This window comes from Bacillus rossius, chromosome 1, assembly GCF_032445375.1.
Source record: "Bacillus rossius redtenbacheri isolate Brsri chromosome 1, Brsri_v3, whole genome shotgun sequence".
Lineage (NCBI taxonomy): Eukaryota > Metazoa > Arthropoda > Insecta > Phasmatodea > Bacillidae > Bacillus > Bacillus rossius.
In genome coordinates, this window is record NC_086330.1 from 215,318,187 (window position 1) to 215,336,735 (window position 18,549).

The following is an 18,549-nucleotide window of genomic DNA, read 5'->3' on the forward strand; positions in this document are numbered from 1 at the left end:
TTAATAAAATATAACTTAAAATCCACTAGTGCACATATCATCACGGTCGCCATCTTGGATTATATAAATGTTGTATGTTTCGTTACGCACGCCATCTTGGTTGAGTACGATGTCATCGTTACACTTTTCGTTACGACTGCCATATTGACTTCTATTAATGTTGCATGTTTCGTTACGGCAGCCATATTGAAAATCCGTAATTTCAATGCTAGAAATTCCGAAAAACATCCAAAAAATATTTCAAAAATTGCTTACTTCAAATGTTTAGTTATTTAAACGAATTCGTTCCTCGGTTCAATTTCCGGCGAGAGTAAACCAGTAATTAATTAGTATATTTAAAAAATTCTCACTAAAAAGTAATAAAAACGTCTTACACCACAACCGTCATTTTGAATTTTTACCGCTGTATTAATTATCGTTACAGACACCATCTAGAAAATCTTTATTTATTATCCGATTTTTATGGAAAAAAGTTTAAAATTCATCAAAAAATACGATATTAGAATACTGATTGATTAGATCATTTCCCGTCCTTGGTTCGAAACCGGTAAGAGCAAAAATAAAAATCATTAGATCCTTCCTCCATTGAAGCCACCTACAGAGACTGACCTCTCTCCACCAGTACCAAGGTATATATAAGCTGGTATGGTGTCACGTCAGCCATATTGTTTTCGTCTGATGGAGGCCACCAACATCTTGTTTTCAACTACTAAGAGTGTGCCACCATCATGTTGGTGTAATTTTTACACGCTAGAGTACAGTAATGAATTATTATTACTGAAACGACCACAATCTTTGAATTTGGACACCATCTTGAAATTGTATAATTATTTAGCTAGGGATTCGGGAAAAAATACCAAATTCATCAAATAAATTGGCAATAAATATCCTGAATAATTCCATTGATTCCCGTCCTTGGTTCGATCCATGGGCGATGCAAAACATATTAATTTTATGTAAAAAAATATCATATTCAATGAATAAAGATCAAAGTCCTAAAATAAGCATTGTTTCCAAATCAACGATTATCCTATATGCCATTACGACCACCATCTTGGATATTTGTATTTATTGACCTAGAAATTCGGGAAAGATTCCAAAATTCACCGAAAAAATGACACATTACTTTACATATTGAATCGAAACTTGGTTCGATCTATGGACGTAGCTAAAACAAAATTTAATGTAAGTACCAGAAAAGTGTCAGGTTCGAGAAATAAAACACCGCAAGTTATTTTACAAACATAATATTTATTATGTAATTTCTATTCTACTAGAGGATCACTTGCGAAAGCCAGGCATCAAACTATTTAGCCCTGCATAGGCGCGAAATGACTAACTATTCTTATCTCCAATTTGTTTATACTAGACAGAGACCCACCAGAACCTTTACTGACATAGTCCTCCTCTTCTTGACAGAGTTTCTGGATACCGTGTTTAACAGTTTGCTTCACATCGTCAGAACTGTAGATTACTGCAGCCGATGTATTGAATATACACATTTTCACTTTGTCATCAAACGGATATGGCTTTCCATATATACAGTCCAACCACAAGTTATATTTCAAAGGTCCGTTTGTTGCTACGTCATCAGTAAGCTGATTGATAATGTTCTGTCTGATATCGTAAGAAAATTACAAATGTCTTTCAAGTCACTAAGCGTATTTAGATAATAGTATTCTTTCAATGTTCCACGAAATGCAGACTGCACCAAGTAAAAGCCATTATCATTCACCCGTAATGCACCGAACACAGTCTTAGATTTAGTTCTATGTCCAGATGCCATAGCAATCGTTGCTGCGCATCTGTTTTTTTGCTTGTGCTCTTTTGAGTCTCCAATCTAAAGCGAGGAGTTGAAATTTCTAAAGGTAGTTCAGCAGTAGGCGCACACAATTCACCTTTACAGTTTTTCGCATGACGACGCAAATTATCAATTTTAATAAACCATTCATGACACTCATCGCAGCGAAACTTCGTGCGAGAAGGATTGTTCGTACATTTACTCCTCTCATGTCTTCGTACATCATGAGAAAATGCGAACGACATATCACAGTATCTACAAGGATACCGGGGTGATGAAGACGAGCCTTTCAGACCCGATCCAGATACTAACGTTGCCGCAGTTGTATCATTTCCAGGCATACTCTTAGAACATCAATGCATCGTTGTTGTATAGAAACCTTTACTTTCGGCCGAACAGCAGGACCTTTGCATATCTTCATGTGCGTTTTCATATTATCATGTCTTCCAAATTGCTTATGACATTTCTCACAGCCGAACATTTTGCGAGGAGGGTTCTTAGCACATTCTCTTTTCTCGTGTCGACGAGCATTGCTGTTGTGTGAGAAAATCTTGTTACAGTAACGGCACCGATGTTCGTTAGTTGTTTACGAATCACCACCCATTGAAGTCTCCATCGATGGCGGACCAGCGTTCGCCAATTTTTCCTGTGCAGCCAACACAACCGGCATTAAAGTCTCTTCTGCTGGTGGTACCGCAACTGTTGAAGTCTCCTCCAATGTTGAGGTAGTCGTTGCCAATGGGATCTGCTCCATCTTCGTCGCCGCTGACGTTAGGGTTCCCGCAGTCGATGGTACAACCTCAATCGAGTTCGACGTTAAAGACGGTAAAGATGCCATCAAGTTCACAAGAACAGGTAATTACGCGACTTATGCACCAGAAGAAACAAACTAGGTGATCCTTACACCGTCGACGACAGTAACAAACTAAGCGACCTGCTGTCTAGGACTCGCTTATATGCATGCACCAGATGGAATAATACCCTAGTCAAATCAAGAACCATTTACTATTATACAAGAGTTAAAACAACATAAAAAATAGAAATCCATTCAATGAAAAAGGAAGCACAATCAAAAAGGCAGCACATTTTGGAAGCACAATCAAAAAAGCAGCACATTTTGGAAGCACACTTAAAAAGGCAGCATTTTTTGCAATCACAATCAACAAAAAGGAAGCACAATGGAAGCACACTCAAAAAACAAGAAGCACATTTAACAAACAGGAAGCACACCTAACGAAAAGGACGCACATTTTCAAATCAGTAGGTTGCTTTCGTTAAGTTTATGTTTCATCAATGTTTTAGACTCCAACAATCAATGACGTCAAAAGTATTCGACTTCAAATATTCTTAAGCCTAGCGCTATTTGTCTACAAGATTAGGAGGCTACGAAGCTAAGAGACTACAGGACTATATGTCTACATGAGTACTTGTCTACGAAGCTACAAGTAAACAGGACTGGTTTTCTCCGTGTGCTCCAAATTATTCCTGTGGTTTCTTCAAGTGCTTCTGTCTATTCTGAGAAACCGCTCTTTGCATGAAGGATTTTTTACCAAATGAGTCATGATATTTTATTTGGAGTTACATTTAATTCGTGAATTTCTGCTACTAAATCAGCACTTTCATTTTTTTTTACCAGGTGGAATTTATAAAAATAAACAACCATTACTCAGTCAAATAATATACCATGAGACATCTGTGAAGCACTAACATGCAAGACGAACTTCCTTCTCCTTGGTGTCTAGCGAAGCCATCCTTCTTTTGCGATCGTTAGTGAATAACTAAATAATATTTACCTGTAAGCAACATGTGGTGTCATCTGTTGACAATAATCGACACTCCTTTATAAGGTCATTTTGCTTTAGATAAATTAACTCTCACCACTGAATGGTGCTATTGTAGTCAGTTAGTCACCTAGTCTCGTAGCCATGTAGTCTCGTGTCCTGGAAGCTTCGTAGTCCTGTAGCCTCGCAGTCTCGTAACCTTGTGTTCTGGAAGCTTCGTAGTCATGATGCCTTGGAGCCTCGTAGACTTGTAGCTACGTAACCAAGTAGCCATGTAATCAAGTAACCTTGTGTTCTGGAAGCTTTGTAGTCATGTAGCCTCGTAATGACGTAACCTTGTGTTCTGGAAGTTTCGCAGTCTTGTAGCCTGGTAGTCCTGTATCCTTTTAGACGCGTAGTCACGTAGTCTCGTAAACTCATCGCTCGTAGTCGCGAAGTCATGATGCCTTGGAGCCTCGTAGACTTGTAGCTATGTAACCAAGTAGCCTTGTAATCTTATAAAGTAATGCTGCTGGAGCAGTTGTAGCTTTGTAGACTCGTAGAGAGTAGAAGGGGGCCTTGGAAACTCGTAGAATTGAAGCTTTGTAGCCAAGTGCCCTAGTAACCATGTAGCCTCGCAATCATTTGGAGCCGAGTAGACTTGTATCCTTGTAGCATCATAGCCATGTAGTTTCGTAGCCACGCAGCCTTTTAGCCATGCAGTCTCGCAGCCATGCATATCTCGTAACCAGCAAGATCCTTGTGAACTCGTAGCCTTGTAGCCTCATAGCCTCGTAGACCTTTAGTATTCTAGTCAAGTATCATTGGAGCTGTTGAAGCAAAGGGCAGTTGGAGTCCTGTTTACTTGTAGCTTCGTAGACAAGTACTCATGTAGACATGTAGTTCTATAGTCTCGTAGCTTCGTAGCCTCCTAATCTGGTAGACAAATAGCGCTAGGCTTAAGACTATTTGAAGTCAAATACTTTTGACATCATTGATTGTTGGAGCCTAAGACAGTTGGAGCAAATGACTGATGGAAGGTAAACTTGACGAAATCAACCTACTGAGTTGAAAATGTGCGTACTTTTCGTTAGGTGTGCTTCCTAAGGAATCTGCTTCCTGTTTGTTTAGTGTGCTTTCGATTGTGCTTCATTTTTGTTGATTGTGCTTCCGATTGTGCTTCCTTTTTGTTGATTATTCTTTCAAATGTGCTGCCATTTTGATTGTGCTTCCTTTTTCGTTGAAAAGGCTTCTATATTTTTTTTTAACTATTAAAGTATTATAGTAAATGATTCTTGATTTGACTAGCGTATTATTACATCTGGTGCATGTATATAAGCGAGTCCTAGACAGCAGGTCGCTTAGTTTGTTACTGTCGTCGACGGTGTAAGGATCACCTTGTTTGTTTCTTCTGGTGCATAAGTCGCGTAATTACCTGTTCTTGTGAACTCGATGGCATCTTTACCGTCTTTAACGTCGAACTCGATTGAGGTTGTACCATCGACTGCGGGAACCCTAACGTCAGCGGCGACGAAGATGGAGCAGATCCCGTTGGCAACGACTACCTCAACATTGGAGGAGACTTCAACAGTTGCAGTACCACCAGCAGAAGAGACTTTAATGCCGGTTGTGTTGGCTGCACAGGAAAAATTGGCGAACGCTGGTCCGCCATCGATGGAGACTTCAATGGGTGGTGATTCGTAAACAACTAACGAACATCGGTGCCGTTACTGTAACAAGATTTTCTCACACAACAGCAATGCTCGTCGACACGAGAAAAGAGAATGTGCTAAGAACCCTCCTCGCAAAATGTTCGGCTGTGAGAAATGTCATAAGCAATTTGGAAGACATGATAATATGAAAACGCACATGAAGATATGCAAAGGTCCTGCTGTTCGGCCGAAAGTAAAGGTTTCTATACAACAACGATGCATTGATGTTCTAAGAGTATGCCTGGAAATGATACAACTGCGGCAACGTTAGTATCTGGATCGGGTCTGAAAGGCTCGTCTTCATCACCCCGGTATCCTTGTAGATACTGGTAGACACATTAGTAATTTGTCCTGACCTTTTATTTTCAGGTTCCACGAAGGATATGACAAAATTTTTACTAAATTTAAATACAAAACTTCCTGCTTGTAGATCAATTAAAATACCTGTTTTAGCGATGAAGTCGGAGCCTAGAATAAGCTGCGTGGCTAAGTTTTCTGCCACAAGAAAAGGGAAATTCCAAGTGAATAATTCTATCCTGATTTTCACTATAGCCACTTTGGATATACTAATTGGTTCGTCTGCTGCAGTAAAACAGCGCACATCCGTGACTTCTGTTTTCAGAACCTGCTTGTTCTTCTGTAATTCCCTAAACAAATCGCCTGAAATAAAACTACGAGTAGCTCCTGTATCTATCAGACCAATAATTTGATTTTTGCCAAACATTGCTTTAGTGTATGGTAATACAGTTCGGACGTGACCGAAAATGTTGTGACACTTACGTTTTCCCTTGTTAGTCAGGCTAACACATGTTTTGCAAATTCTTGTGAATTTCTCAGAATTTTCTTTATGATTAATTTGCTGTGTTATAATCTTCTGTTTGTGTTTCCTGTCTTTTTCTGTGTATTTCTTTCGTTTATTTTTCTTGTGTTTTTGTTTTCCTGCGTTATGCCTTTTTTGATTTTTGTTTTGTTTTTGTGATTCGTTAGTATGCACATTATGCACTGAAAAATTCCTCTCGGATGAAGTTTTAGGTGGACCAGGTAGAAATTTGCCTGGCCACCGCCTTACGCGTTTTTTGCCTTGTTGAAATTTGGTTTGAAATTTTTGTGTTTACATTGCTCAATGTAATGTCCTGTTTGCTTGCAATAATTACAGAAAGGTGTTTGTTGTTGTATGTTCTTGTTTGAACCATACTTATTATTTCTGTAGTAGTTTGTTTTCTGTTGTGGGTGGCTATTTTGTTGTTTCGTGTATGGAAAACTATTTGCAGTTTCTGCCTGAGAATCATGCTTATCCACGGACTTCGCTGACCTGTTTCTCTGAGTGTCTGCATATTCGTAACTCATGGCCTGTATACAGAGTTGATCTAGTTCTACAAAACTCCGTGGCCTAGCCTGGAAAACAGCGCGTGAGCGCTCTGCCTGATTTAGTCCGTCTACTATGCAACTAACTATTTCGCTCTCTGATACGCCCAATCTGAGAACCGCCGCGGCTTCTCTGATTGATGCTACATAGTGCGGCAATGCTTCATTACTTCGCTGTAGCCTGTTGTACCATTCCAAACGGTAATTTGTCAAAAGTCTGCCAGGTATAAAAAAATTCAAAATTTCTTCGTGGTATTTGTCAAAAGAGTAACTATTTTCTATTGCTTGACTCGTTCTTTCACTTAGTGGTGGTTGGGTGTAGGGAAAAACTATCTCCAACAACTGTTTGTCAGGAATGCCCCCTTTCTGTCTGATTTTAAGTAAGTGCCTTATGAATTCGATTAATTTATCTGGGTCAAGACCACTTGTTTCGGGAAAACAAACAAGTAATCTCTCGACTGGATGGGCAATTTTCCCATAACAGCTATACTCAGCCGCCCTTGGCATAACTGGTAATGTTGTTTCTGGTTGATTCTGCGTTGATGGCGGAGGTGGGGGTGAAGGATGTGCAATTTGTGCGGTGGGGATGGTAGGGATTGGAGTTCCTTGCCCGGATGTCAATAAAGAATGAAACTGGGAATATGGATTAAAATATGATTGGTTTGTGGCGAATGGGAAAAACAAATTTTGTTGTGTTAAAGGATGTGGATTTGCAGGCAAGTTACCGGAAAATGTGACACTGGTGATGGGAGCTGTAGAAGCATGCATGCCTGAGGGAATTTGAATGGTGGCTGCTGGGATGGGAGGGGTTGAAACTGTGATGAGTGATTGAGATGTTGATGTTGATGAAATGGCCGGAACCTGCCTTGTTTGACACAAAGATACTTGTGTGTCGGGTTGCCTTATTTCCTGAGGAAATTCCAGACTTTCACTCTCTACATTTCCTAGTGTTTCCATTCCTAGGTTTTCTGCCTGAGCATTGTTGGCCCGGAGGTCCTGTTGAGTTTCTAATTGGGCTGCCCTAGCTTTCAATTTAATTTGGAAGGCATTTGTCTGTTGCAGACAACGATTTAGCTCTGTTCGATAAACACCATTGAGCACATCTGCGGAAAGTACCACAAGATTTTCCAGTCGTCTGGTGACATGCTCTAATCGCATAATGTGTCGCTTTACATTGGGCAAATTCTCTTCCACATCTGAATAACTTACGAAAGCAGCTATGTCGTAAAATTTGGAGCAAGCTATGTTGAATTCCTCGAGTATTTCTAAATTTATATTATGTACTGAGGTAGGTAACTTATCACGTACTGCGGCTCGAAGCCTTTTTCGCAGCTCTTGCGCATTTCCAGTAGTTGGTAAATTACGCAACTGCAACTCGTAACTTAGTTCATCTACTAGTAATAGCTCCGGAGTAATCATCCTGTCCGGATTCATAGTATTACACAAAACAAAACAATACCCTCTTAAAATTATCTCTTAAACTTTAAACTTAGGTATACACTTAAATCTAGCTTATGATTAAAACAATTGCTTTATTGCGTGGGAAGTATGTGCCTTCATAATTTATTATTATTATTACTACGCGCGTCGGGAAATGAACAGTGTACTCGGGTGTAACAAGCTGTCAGGTTAGCTTGCACAACAGGGTACCTACAAGGAACGTCACGTCAGCCGGCAGGACTGACCTTGGCGCGCAGCGCCTTTAACTAGGGGTGTGGGGGGGGGGAGGGAGTATCTTGTCCAGCGGACACGTCTCTGTTGATAAGCCACGCGCGCGGCCCGAGTTGCGTGGGCGGGCAGCCAGCCAGCTGCTCACAGTGCGCGCTCAAATGTAAACACACAAAACTTATGATAATTGTAAGATTCAAGGGTCAATTTAGCTACTATGTGTATCAGCGGAAAGTTCACAAATTACTTACTACAAAAAGATTCTAAGTGACAAAAAAAATATATAAAAAATTTTTTTTTTATTCAATTTTTTTTTATTTTAATTTTAGGTATGACCTTTCAAATAAGGTATGCCTATAGACGTAACCACGCTCTGCTACCATTTTGTAATTCCCCTAAGTGTCTTAAAGAATAATTAAATAATAAGGTTAAAAGATTTGGAAGCTTTGATTACTGAGGCCCTCAATTAATAACTATAAAAGTCAACAACAGAGGCGACACTAGAAGTAAACAAAGAAAATTTAGGGACTCCCTACAAATACTTGGGAGTAAAAGGATCGTTATTATATATTAAATAAATAAAAACAACTGTTACGTCTATAGACTTCCTTATTTTATTAATCATTGTTCTTTTTTTTTGATAGATTAAATTTTCCTTAGTAAAGACTGTTTTTCATTGATAAGTGATCTTATTTACATAACTCACAATTACACTTATTATATGATATTCCTTAACGTTATTTACGATAGGGCCAGCCCTTAATGTATAACAAAAATTAAAATATTTAAAAACAAGAATGAAATTAACATTGGTAACTTTAAAGATTGTACATATAGTCCTTCCAAAACATAATATAAATTTCTTCTCCTCGAACTGCCTTTTACTGTCCGCTGTCTTAACTGGGTTACACTAATCTTGGGTTCGTGAATAAAAAAATAGAATTATGCGGGTATCACCCGGGGCTGTAGGTAGACGGTGATCAAGGTAGTAGGCCTAATGATGTTGGATTCTGCGCAGGAACCGACTCCAGAGGTTCTGGCAGAGGATTTTGGTTGCCCCCAAACTTGGAACCCTGTCTGAAACAAAAGTCCAAATTCAAAAGAATTAGACCTGTTTCCAGACAGTATACTTAAATGGCGCAAGAGGCCAATAGAGGGAAAATTAAAGGGGGGATGGAATGACGTCAAGACTTACCAAAACAGGGTGTTGGTCCTGGCGCTCAGGAGAGGGCGTCTCGTCTCCGCAAACTCGAACCACGATTCGCGGTAGCCACGGAAGTCATCATGATTAATTAAAAAAAATAATTTATATAAAAATACTAAGTTTCTCTACTTTCAACTAAACTACTGACTGGTTAATAATTTTAGCTAGGGACTCCATCCCTTTAGTCTGAGAAGACTACATAATATACGATGTCGATGATTCGCAGAAGATCGCAGATACAAACGTTACCAGTCAGTCAGGAGGCGCGCACCGAAGTAAGTTCAGAGCGCGATATCACCAGAATATCATAAGCGCGGGGTCTCTAGAGAATGGGAGGGGGGTTAGGCTCTGAGCCGAAAATTACCGAGTCCACCCGAAGGTGTCCGGCATAAAAAAATTAGATCTTACTGGAGTGACTGCGCGACTGAGGCGCTATCTTTTGGTGGCGAGAGGAAGTACTAATAAATCGACTAGTGACCGACGAGAGTGTCAAGCTAGGGGGTTAATGGAGTAACCAGTGGTGCCACCTAGCGGCCTGAGACATAAGGAGGGGAGAGAGGTTGTCGTTACCTCCGCGCGAGTGCGGTAGTGTCGGCGCTGCCGACGCCTCACAAGTGGCATTAGTTACCACAGCCGTCGCTAGGTGTCGTTAAGGTGCAGAATCGTAACTGCCGCTGTCAAGCCTGAGATGGCCTTGACTTCGGTTAACGCACTCGAGCGGTCGTCGCTCCTAGCCACTTCTGAGAAGAGAGGGTGGGTGAGCAGGCGGGGGGTGGCTTCAAAAAACGCATGGTCTGTGGGACACAAGGCCCACGGGATCCTCCTGTCGTGTCTTGCTGCTAGTGAACCTTATACCGATTCGTGACAGAGTTAGCAGGGCTCAGCACTGCTTCACAAGCTGGTCTAGGCAAAATAAGTCACGTGAAGAAATAAAGTTACCGGCCCCGACGTGCCTGGAGGCGGGATAAATATTAGCCAGAAAGCTAGCCTAGCATGAGGCTGGGAAAGAAAATCAGCTCGCCTCTGAGAACAGAGGCTGAGGGCCTGGCCGTAAAGAAAATAAGATGAGAGAGAAAAAATAATAATATTTCCAAAAATATTTAAGATTACAAAATTTTTTAAATAAAACGTGCCTAAATACCTAATACACGGCACAATACTGTGATATGTCGTTCGCATTTTCTCATGATGTACGAAGACATGAGAGGAGTAAATGTACGAACAATCCTTCTCGCACGAAGTTTCGCTGCGATGAGTGTCATGAATGGTTTATTCAAATTGATAATTTGCGTCGTCATGCGAAAAACTGTAAAGGTGAATTGTGTGCGCCTACTGCTGAACTACCTTTAGAAATTTCAACTCCTCGCTTTAGATTGGAGACTCAAAAGCGCACAAGCAAAAAAACAGATGCGCAGCAACGATTGCTATGGCATCTGGACATAGAACTAAATCTAAGACTGTGTTCGGTGCATTACGGGTGAATGATAATGGCTTTTACTTGGTGCAGTCTGCATTTCGTGGAACATTGAAAGAATACTATTATCTAAATACGCTTAGTGACTTGAAAGACATTTGTAATTTTCTTACGATATCAGACAGAACATTATCAATCAGCTTACTGATGACGTAGCAACAAACGGACCTTTGAAATATAACTTGTGGTTGGACTGTATATATGGAATGCCATATCCGTACGATGACAAAGTGAAAATGTGTATATTCAATACATCGGCTGCAGTAATCTACAGTTCTGACGATGTGAAGCAAACTGTTAAACACGGTATCCAGAAACTCTGTCAAGAAGAGGAGGACTATGTCAGTAAAGGTTCTGGTTGGTCTCTGTCTAGTATAAACAAATTGGAGATAAGAATAATTAGTCATTTCGCGCCTATGCAGGGCTAAATAGTTTGATGCCTGGCTTTCGCAAGTGATCCTCTAGTAGAATAGAAATTAGGTAATAAATATTATGTTTGTAAAATAACTTGCGGTGTTTTATTTCTCGAACCTGACACTTATCTGGTATTTAAATTAAATTTTGTTTTAGCTTCGTCCATAGATCGAACCAAGTTTCGATTCAATATGTAAAGTAATTTGTCATTTTTTTGGTGAATTTTGGAATCTTTCCCGAATTTCTATGTCAATAAATACAAATATCCAAGAAGTTGGTCGTAATGGCATATAGGATGATCGTTTATTTGGAAACAATGCTTATTTTATGACTTTGATCTTTATTAATTGAATATGATATTTTTACATAAAAATTATATGTTTTGCATCGCCCATGGATCGAACCAAGGACGGGAATCGATCGAATTATTCAGTATATTTATTGCCAATTTATTTCATAAATTTGGGATTTCTTCCCGAATCCCTAGCTAAATAATTACACAATTTCAAGATGGTATCCAAATTCAAAGATTGTGGTCGTCTCAATAGTAATAATTCATTACTGTACTCTAGCGTGTAAAAATTACACCAACATGATGGTGGCGAACTCTTAGTAGCTGAAAACAAGATGTTGGTGGCCTCCATCAGACGAAAACAATATGGTTGATGTGACACCATACCAGCTTATATATACCTTGGTACTGGTGGAGGGAGGTCAGTCTGTAGGTGGCTTCAATGGAGGAAGGATCTGATGATTTTTATTTTTGCTCTTACCGGTTTCGAACCAAGGACGGGAAATGATCTAATCAATCAGTATTCTAATATCGTATTTTTTGATGAATTTTAAACTTTTATTCATTAAAATCGGATAGTAAATAAAGATTTTCTAGATGGTGTCCGTAACGATAATTAATACAGCGGTGAAAATTGAAAATGACGGGTGTGTTGTAAGACTTTTTTATTACTTTTTATTGAGAATTTTTTAAATATACTAATAAATTACTGGTTTACTCTCGCCGGAAATTGAACCGAGGACCGAAACGTTTAAATAACTAAACATTTGAAGTAGGCAATTTTTTAAATATTTTTTGGAAGTTTTTCGGAATTTCTAGCATTGAAATTACGGATTTTCAATATGGCTGCCGTAACGAAACATGCAACATTAATAGAAGTCAATATGGCAGTCGTAACGAAAAGTGTAACGATGACATCGTACTCAACCAAGATGGCGTGCGTAACGAAACATACAACATTTATATAATCCAAGATGGCTACCGTGACAATATGTGCACCAGTGGATTTTAAGTAATATTTTATTAAATTGTTATTATTCAATTTGATTGATTAAATTTTAATATTTTAATTTTTTTTTCGATTTTCTAACAAAAAAATTACGGATTTTCAAGATGGCGGACATGACGTGATACTAGATGACGATATTTACATTGACATAAGTGGTGGGAGGTCAGTCTGTCAGTGGCTTCTGTGGAGGATGATTCGGTCGCCATTTTTTTGCCCTCACCGGGTTCGAACCGAGGAATCCGAGCTCCATGCCGTAAATGTATGTTTTGAATATTTTTTATTATAATTTTATTAATTAAATATTTTTATAAACTTAAATTTTATTTAATATTTTTAATATCGGAAACTAAATAAAGGTTTTAATGATGGCGGCCGTAACGGAAATTGCATCATGATGTCATAATCCTAGATGACGTCAGAGGTTTATCGGAGGCTTTAGACATGGATGCTTAAGCCTCTTTTATGAATTGTGTTATTTCTAAGGCAAAATACTTTTGAGGTTTTTTGAAATCCTAATTTTTGAATTTTTGTGGAAGGAAACAAGAATTTTTCGCTGAAAACGGGAATTTTTGAGTCATTTTTTTGTCATTTTTGAGGAATTTTGAGGAAATTTTGAGTCCAAGGTGGCCGCCGTGATGTCAGAGCAATCGGCCGGCTCCACGGCTCCAGCTCCATAGCCTGAAACCTGGCGCCGGAGGAACTATTATATACCACTAACGATAGTGTCATTTCCGTAATGCTTTTAGAGAACCAATAAAATGTTAAATTTGCAATGTATGTGCCAACACAATTTTCCTAATAATAATCAATAGTTGCTTTTAATTTGTGATATTTTGTTATGACTACTCAAGTTTACAAAATGTATTCCAGGCTAGTTTCATAGATGCTAATGGGCATTTATCAGGTATAGCCCCGGGCACCATGCTGATTGGCACGCACAAGGTACAGTCACGAACAAGAAAGTTATTTACAGTTTTACACTAAAATGAATACTTTTGGTATATTTATTATCCTTTGTATTATTTTTAAGAATTGTGTTAAATTTGGTGTATTAGTTTCCTATTATAAGATTATTTTCCAATAAGAAAACATTAATTTGTTCATTACCAAAGATGTTGTGCCGCAAATTTGAAATACTTGGCGCAAACTAATTTTTCATTAAAACCCCTAATATTAAATTTGTTAGCCCATTCTTCATCCTGATCAAATATTTTCTACTAGAGTCCCGCTACATTTTCCCAGTTCCGTAACCAAGAGCCTGGTGTGATTTTGCAAGCCAAGTATAAAACATTATATTTCTTCCCACCTCAGGCCACGAATACGACAGTAACAGTGTCTGGCTTTGTGACAGAGAGTGATTTCTCAGCATCATACCAGGGTAGCCCTCATCCCAGAGATCAGCTTAGGTTATCAGCTCCAATCATGCCACATGCTAATGTTCCAGGGCTGTCGGACATGTATCGGCACCCGCCCTAAGACATTTCTCACGAGCTAGCAGATCCCCCCTCCATCTTCTTCAAGAACTTCACCGAAAGCTCTGAGAGGGCCATTAACCTCACCTCTCGGTGAGCCGAAATCAAGGACATCTCGCTGGCCTGCGAAAAGTACGCCTTCGCCATTTCGTGGCGAAGATGCCTACTACTTTACTTTAGTTCAACGAGTCGCGAGACCTCTACGGGCCGCCACCACACCTCTCCCTGTTTCCCTTTTAGCACATAGTGCGAACCAGCTGGGCCCATAAGTGATGGGCTTACGCTAGTCCCTCTTGCAGGACTTTCGTGAACTAACCCCGAGTCTGTTTCGCCTGTGCCCCGATGGAGCGCGCTGCTTTCGGCGCGAGACAAGTGACCTTCGATGCCCATTAAGTTAGGGTACCAGCCACATTAGTTATTTTTTCCTTAGGTCGAAGGAGCGATCTCTCGACCGCTTCTCCAAGCCAATCAGAGGCTATTTCCCCCACTTCCTATGTATCCGGACACCTAGCACAAGTTTTAACTACATGCAGCTCTATGGATTAATTAATTAGTCCGTCTGCCGTCACCGTGGTCATTTCGTCCCAGTGCTTCTTACTCATGACCTCTTTCGTGAAGTTGTCTCGCAGCGACTTGCCTAATGGATGTGATACCTAGTTTTTTTTATGTCCCTAAATTTTCTAGTCACTTTAGTTCGGATTACTAGGCAATCTCGTAACATCAACAGCGCGTGACTACCGCGAGTGCTAGTGCGTCGCAACAGGAAGTGATGTTCTTGATTGCACCCCGAGAATGGTAAGTGGGAAATGCTAAGCATTTTTGCCTATAGTTAGCTCTCTTCCTAACGTTTGGCGTGACTTATCGATTCCTGTAGCTTGTAACCATAATTTCTATTCTTGGCCACTGGAACTACTTTTCCGTTTGGTTCCAGTGGGGTCCAAGAGATGGTACAAGAGTCCGGCCTTTTCTCTGACTCAAGTCCATCGCCAAATTCCGGTAAATTTACTTGCTTCCCTCTTGAACTGACATGAATTCTACGCGTCTCTCCAGCCGGTAACCTTTGAGCTGCCACTTCTTCTCCATGCTTCTAGTCACTACCAGTGAACAGTCAACAATATCAGAAATAGTTAAACCTAAAATAGTTACCTTAATTATATAGTGTCCTGCACTGGTAGGGCTAACAAATGTTTTACGATAAACTTTCCTAGTTAAATTATTTATGTTAGTTTTTTTGTGAAAACTTGATGACATGTCTTGTTTAGTCAAAGGAAAATGTTACATTTATATTCCAGGTGAAATTAATAACCTATTTGTAATCGATAAGTTTCGACAGCCGGGGCCCCAGTAACTTTGATCTGTGTAATTTTTAATTCTTCATACTGTAAAAATAAAATAATGAAAACTATAATTAACAATAAAAAGGGTAAGCTTTTAGCAAATCTCTTTGTTTTTTATTTCTTTAAATACAATGCATTTTCTACTTCCTCTTGTGAGAAGTAAGTAAGTTTTTTTTTAATGTTTTTCCCTTGTGTACCTCTCAGTATACTGTATTAACTTTCTCGCACTCAAAGCAGCTTCCATGGCTTTTATAACCAAATTATAAAAAGTTCCCTTTAACTACACAAGAGCAGTAACAATTTTTACACATTACTGGCGAGTACTGAAATACTAGCTGGCTTTTTTTTGAGTATGGTATGTTATTTTGATAGATAAGCATACTCAGAAATGTACTAATTTAGTTATGTGTAATATTCAAAATCTAAAAAAAAGTCACAAAAATAATTAATCGCGAGATTGGAGATTCAACTCTCCATACCTTTCTTGCTTAGCTAATCTTAAATAACTCCATAACCTTAAAAACCTGTGTTTTCTGTAATATGCATTACATATTGTGTATTATAGTAATTTATACTTCTCAAGCTGTGATATGCAATTTATTAAGTGACACTATAAGAATTATAAGTACCAAATAGGTATTATCACAACACATATTTTTGAACATTTAGACTCTAAAATTTTGCAAGAATATAGTAAAAAAATTATGATAAAATTATTAAAATAGTTAAAATTCAGTATCTACAATTATAAATTAAAATATAATTGGCCATACAATCCAATACAAGATGTAAATTATTAAAAATGATTTTTTTCACTAACAAAGTACTTTTGTCAACTTGTTTTCAAAGAAATTTTAATTGTGCCTGAGTAACAGATTGTCACTATGGACGGTGGAGTACCTAAAGAGGTAAGATACATTAAGAACTACAGGTGCTCTAGGCCAACAGGTACCTGCTCCACATCGACTGCAGGTGCAGGCGTGACCGGACTCCGCAGGCGTGCAATCGCCTCCAGGCGGGACTTCTCAGCACTTAGTTTGAGCTGCTCCTCCCGCAGTTGCTGACTCACACGCTTCTTCTCCTCCAGCACGCTCTGCTTCAGCTGCTACATGACACAAGCACAAACACACAGCCTTCACCAGCATGCTGCACCAGGCAGACCAGTTGTCCCTACTGCACAGTGCTAACTCACATGCTTCTGCACATCCATCATGCTCTACTTGTGCTGCTGCATGATACATGCACAAACGCTCAGCCTCCCCTAAGTATGCTGCGCCAGGCAGATCAGATGTCCATATTGCACAGTGCTGACACACACATTTCTGAACTTTGCTTGCAAATATTCGTTGGGCGGACGATTTTTCCGTATGAGTCCTGACAACTGCAGTAGTTGGCACCAACACGAGTCTACAACTCACACTGCAAAGGCTGGGGGCGCAGCCCCAGCTCTCGACCTTTTGTTCTGCATAGCTCCACTTGCTGCAGAAACATCTTCCTCGGCTCGCTACCCTCACAGTGAGTAACCCAGACGAGTCTTGCTTTCACACCCCTCAGTATTCGTGCGGCAGACCTCTCCACCACAGCTTGTACTCTCTTACAAACAAACTCGTTCAAGCAAAATTTATGCACGGCAGACTAACATTTCGCAGATTTAAACATTCCATCCCAAAGAGTAACGCTCGTTAGCTGTATTATAACGTAGAGTACGACTACCAAAAGGCATACAACACAACTCCATATGCCTTTAATCGTCAGTCACACTCAATATGTCATGCTTCTCCATGCCCTGAACACTAAGCCAGCTCGCTCACTACAGGGCAACGCCTTCCGGAGTTTCACTCGTCGTCTCATCATACGAGTCATTTGAACTACTCGCCCAGTCAGTATAATTACCAATATCCTCCAACATCATTTCATATAACTATCATTTTTATCCTCGGGAGTGTCGCGGCTTACCACAGCAGAACATGGTGTTCTCCGAAGCATAGGGCGTTCGATCAGCGAAAAGTCATATGCGAGCAGGCAGGTGCGGCAATGGCTGCGATAGTGTGCCGGTCTTGCTCTCATATGTTGACAAGGCCTTCTGCTATACTGCTTAGAGCTGGCCGGGGGTTTAAATAGTCCGTGTGCCAACGGTTCTCGGCTTCCAGGCGAAACGAATAGAAACTCGTCTCTAGCTAAGTAATTCTGCTCCACATGGTGGTTAATTAGTTAGCACTTTCAAATCTAAGGTAGTCGAAGCACTGCAGACAGTATAACTCACAGGGATGAGCGGTGTACTGTCAGATGGCAGATACTTCAGGGATAAAACGAGCGCGGTATTTGAAACACACACATTTCTGCTTTGTTACACTCCCGGAAATGGAAGCCTGGTAACACACCCCTCTCCTCAAGTGAACGACGTGTCTTTCAAAACAAGCTTCTCGTCAGGTTGGCCAGACCATGAGGAAACCCACGCATTCAAAAGACAAATCGAAACACATAATTTATGCATGTAATTTATTGGGTAGAATGATACAATAGGAGACGTTATCGCTAACTAGACATTGTATGTTTATGTTATGAAAATATTATATAAGTCACTGAAACCATTTTGTGGTGTTAAGTGAGGCTCGACTTAAACATATCTTTGTTCGTCCTTGACTATCAATGGCATTGGCACCAAAAACTTGACTATATGATATGGTCCCTTGAATTCCCGCTACATTTATCAGCTGCTTTGCTTAGGTAGTGAATCTTTATCAACACTTTATCCTCGACTTGATAGGACACTGGATCACGTTTACTGTCCTTTTACTGTCATGACGTCTTTTCATTTTGTCATAGTACGTCTTCAAATGTTCACTGGTTTAAATACAAAAACCACGAGCTCACACTCCAGTCTCATCTAAACTATTCTCTATATTCCGATACCATACATCGGCTAAGTGGTGCAATAATAATTACCGAGAAAAAATTTGTGCCTTGTGTGGCCGGTAGCAGAACTCATAAAATGTTTTTTTTAAGGAGCAGGAACTGCAAACTACAGTCCCAGTCCTGCT

The 18,549-nt window shown here is 39.8% G+C and overlaps 1 protein-coding gene across 2 annotated transcripts in view; it reads right to left on the minus strand.

Annotated features, from left to right (window-relative positions):
* The window catches only part of LOC134527279 (trichohyalin), a 418,715-nt gene that overhangs the window by 119,115 nt on the left and 281,051 nt on the right, over positions 1-18,549 (minus strand). For both annotated transcript variants that reach the window (XM_063359816.1, XM_063359817.1), the window contains exon 10: positions 16,461-16,613. In XM_063359816.1, coding sequence (XP_063215886.1) covers positions 16,461-16,613 — 153 coding nt within the window. The remainder of the gene's footprint in view (positions 1-16,460; positions 16,614-18,549) is intronic.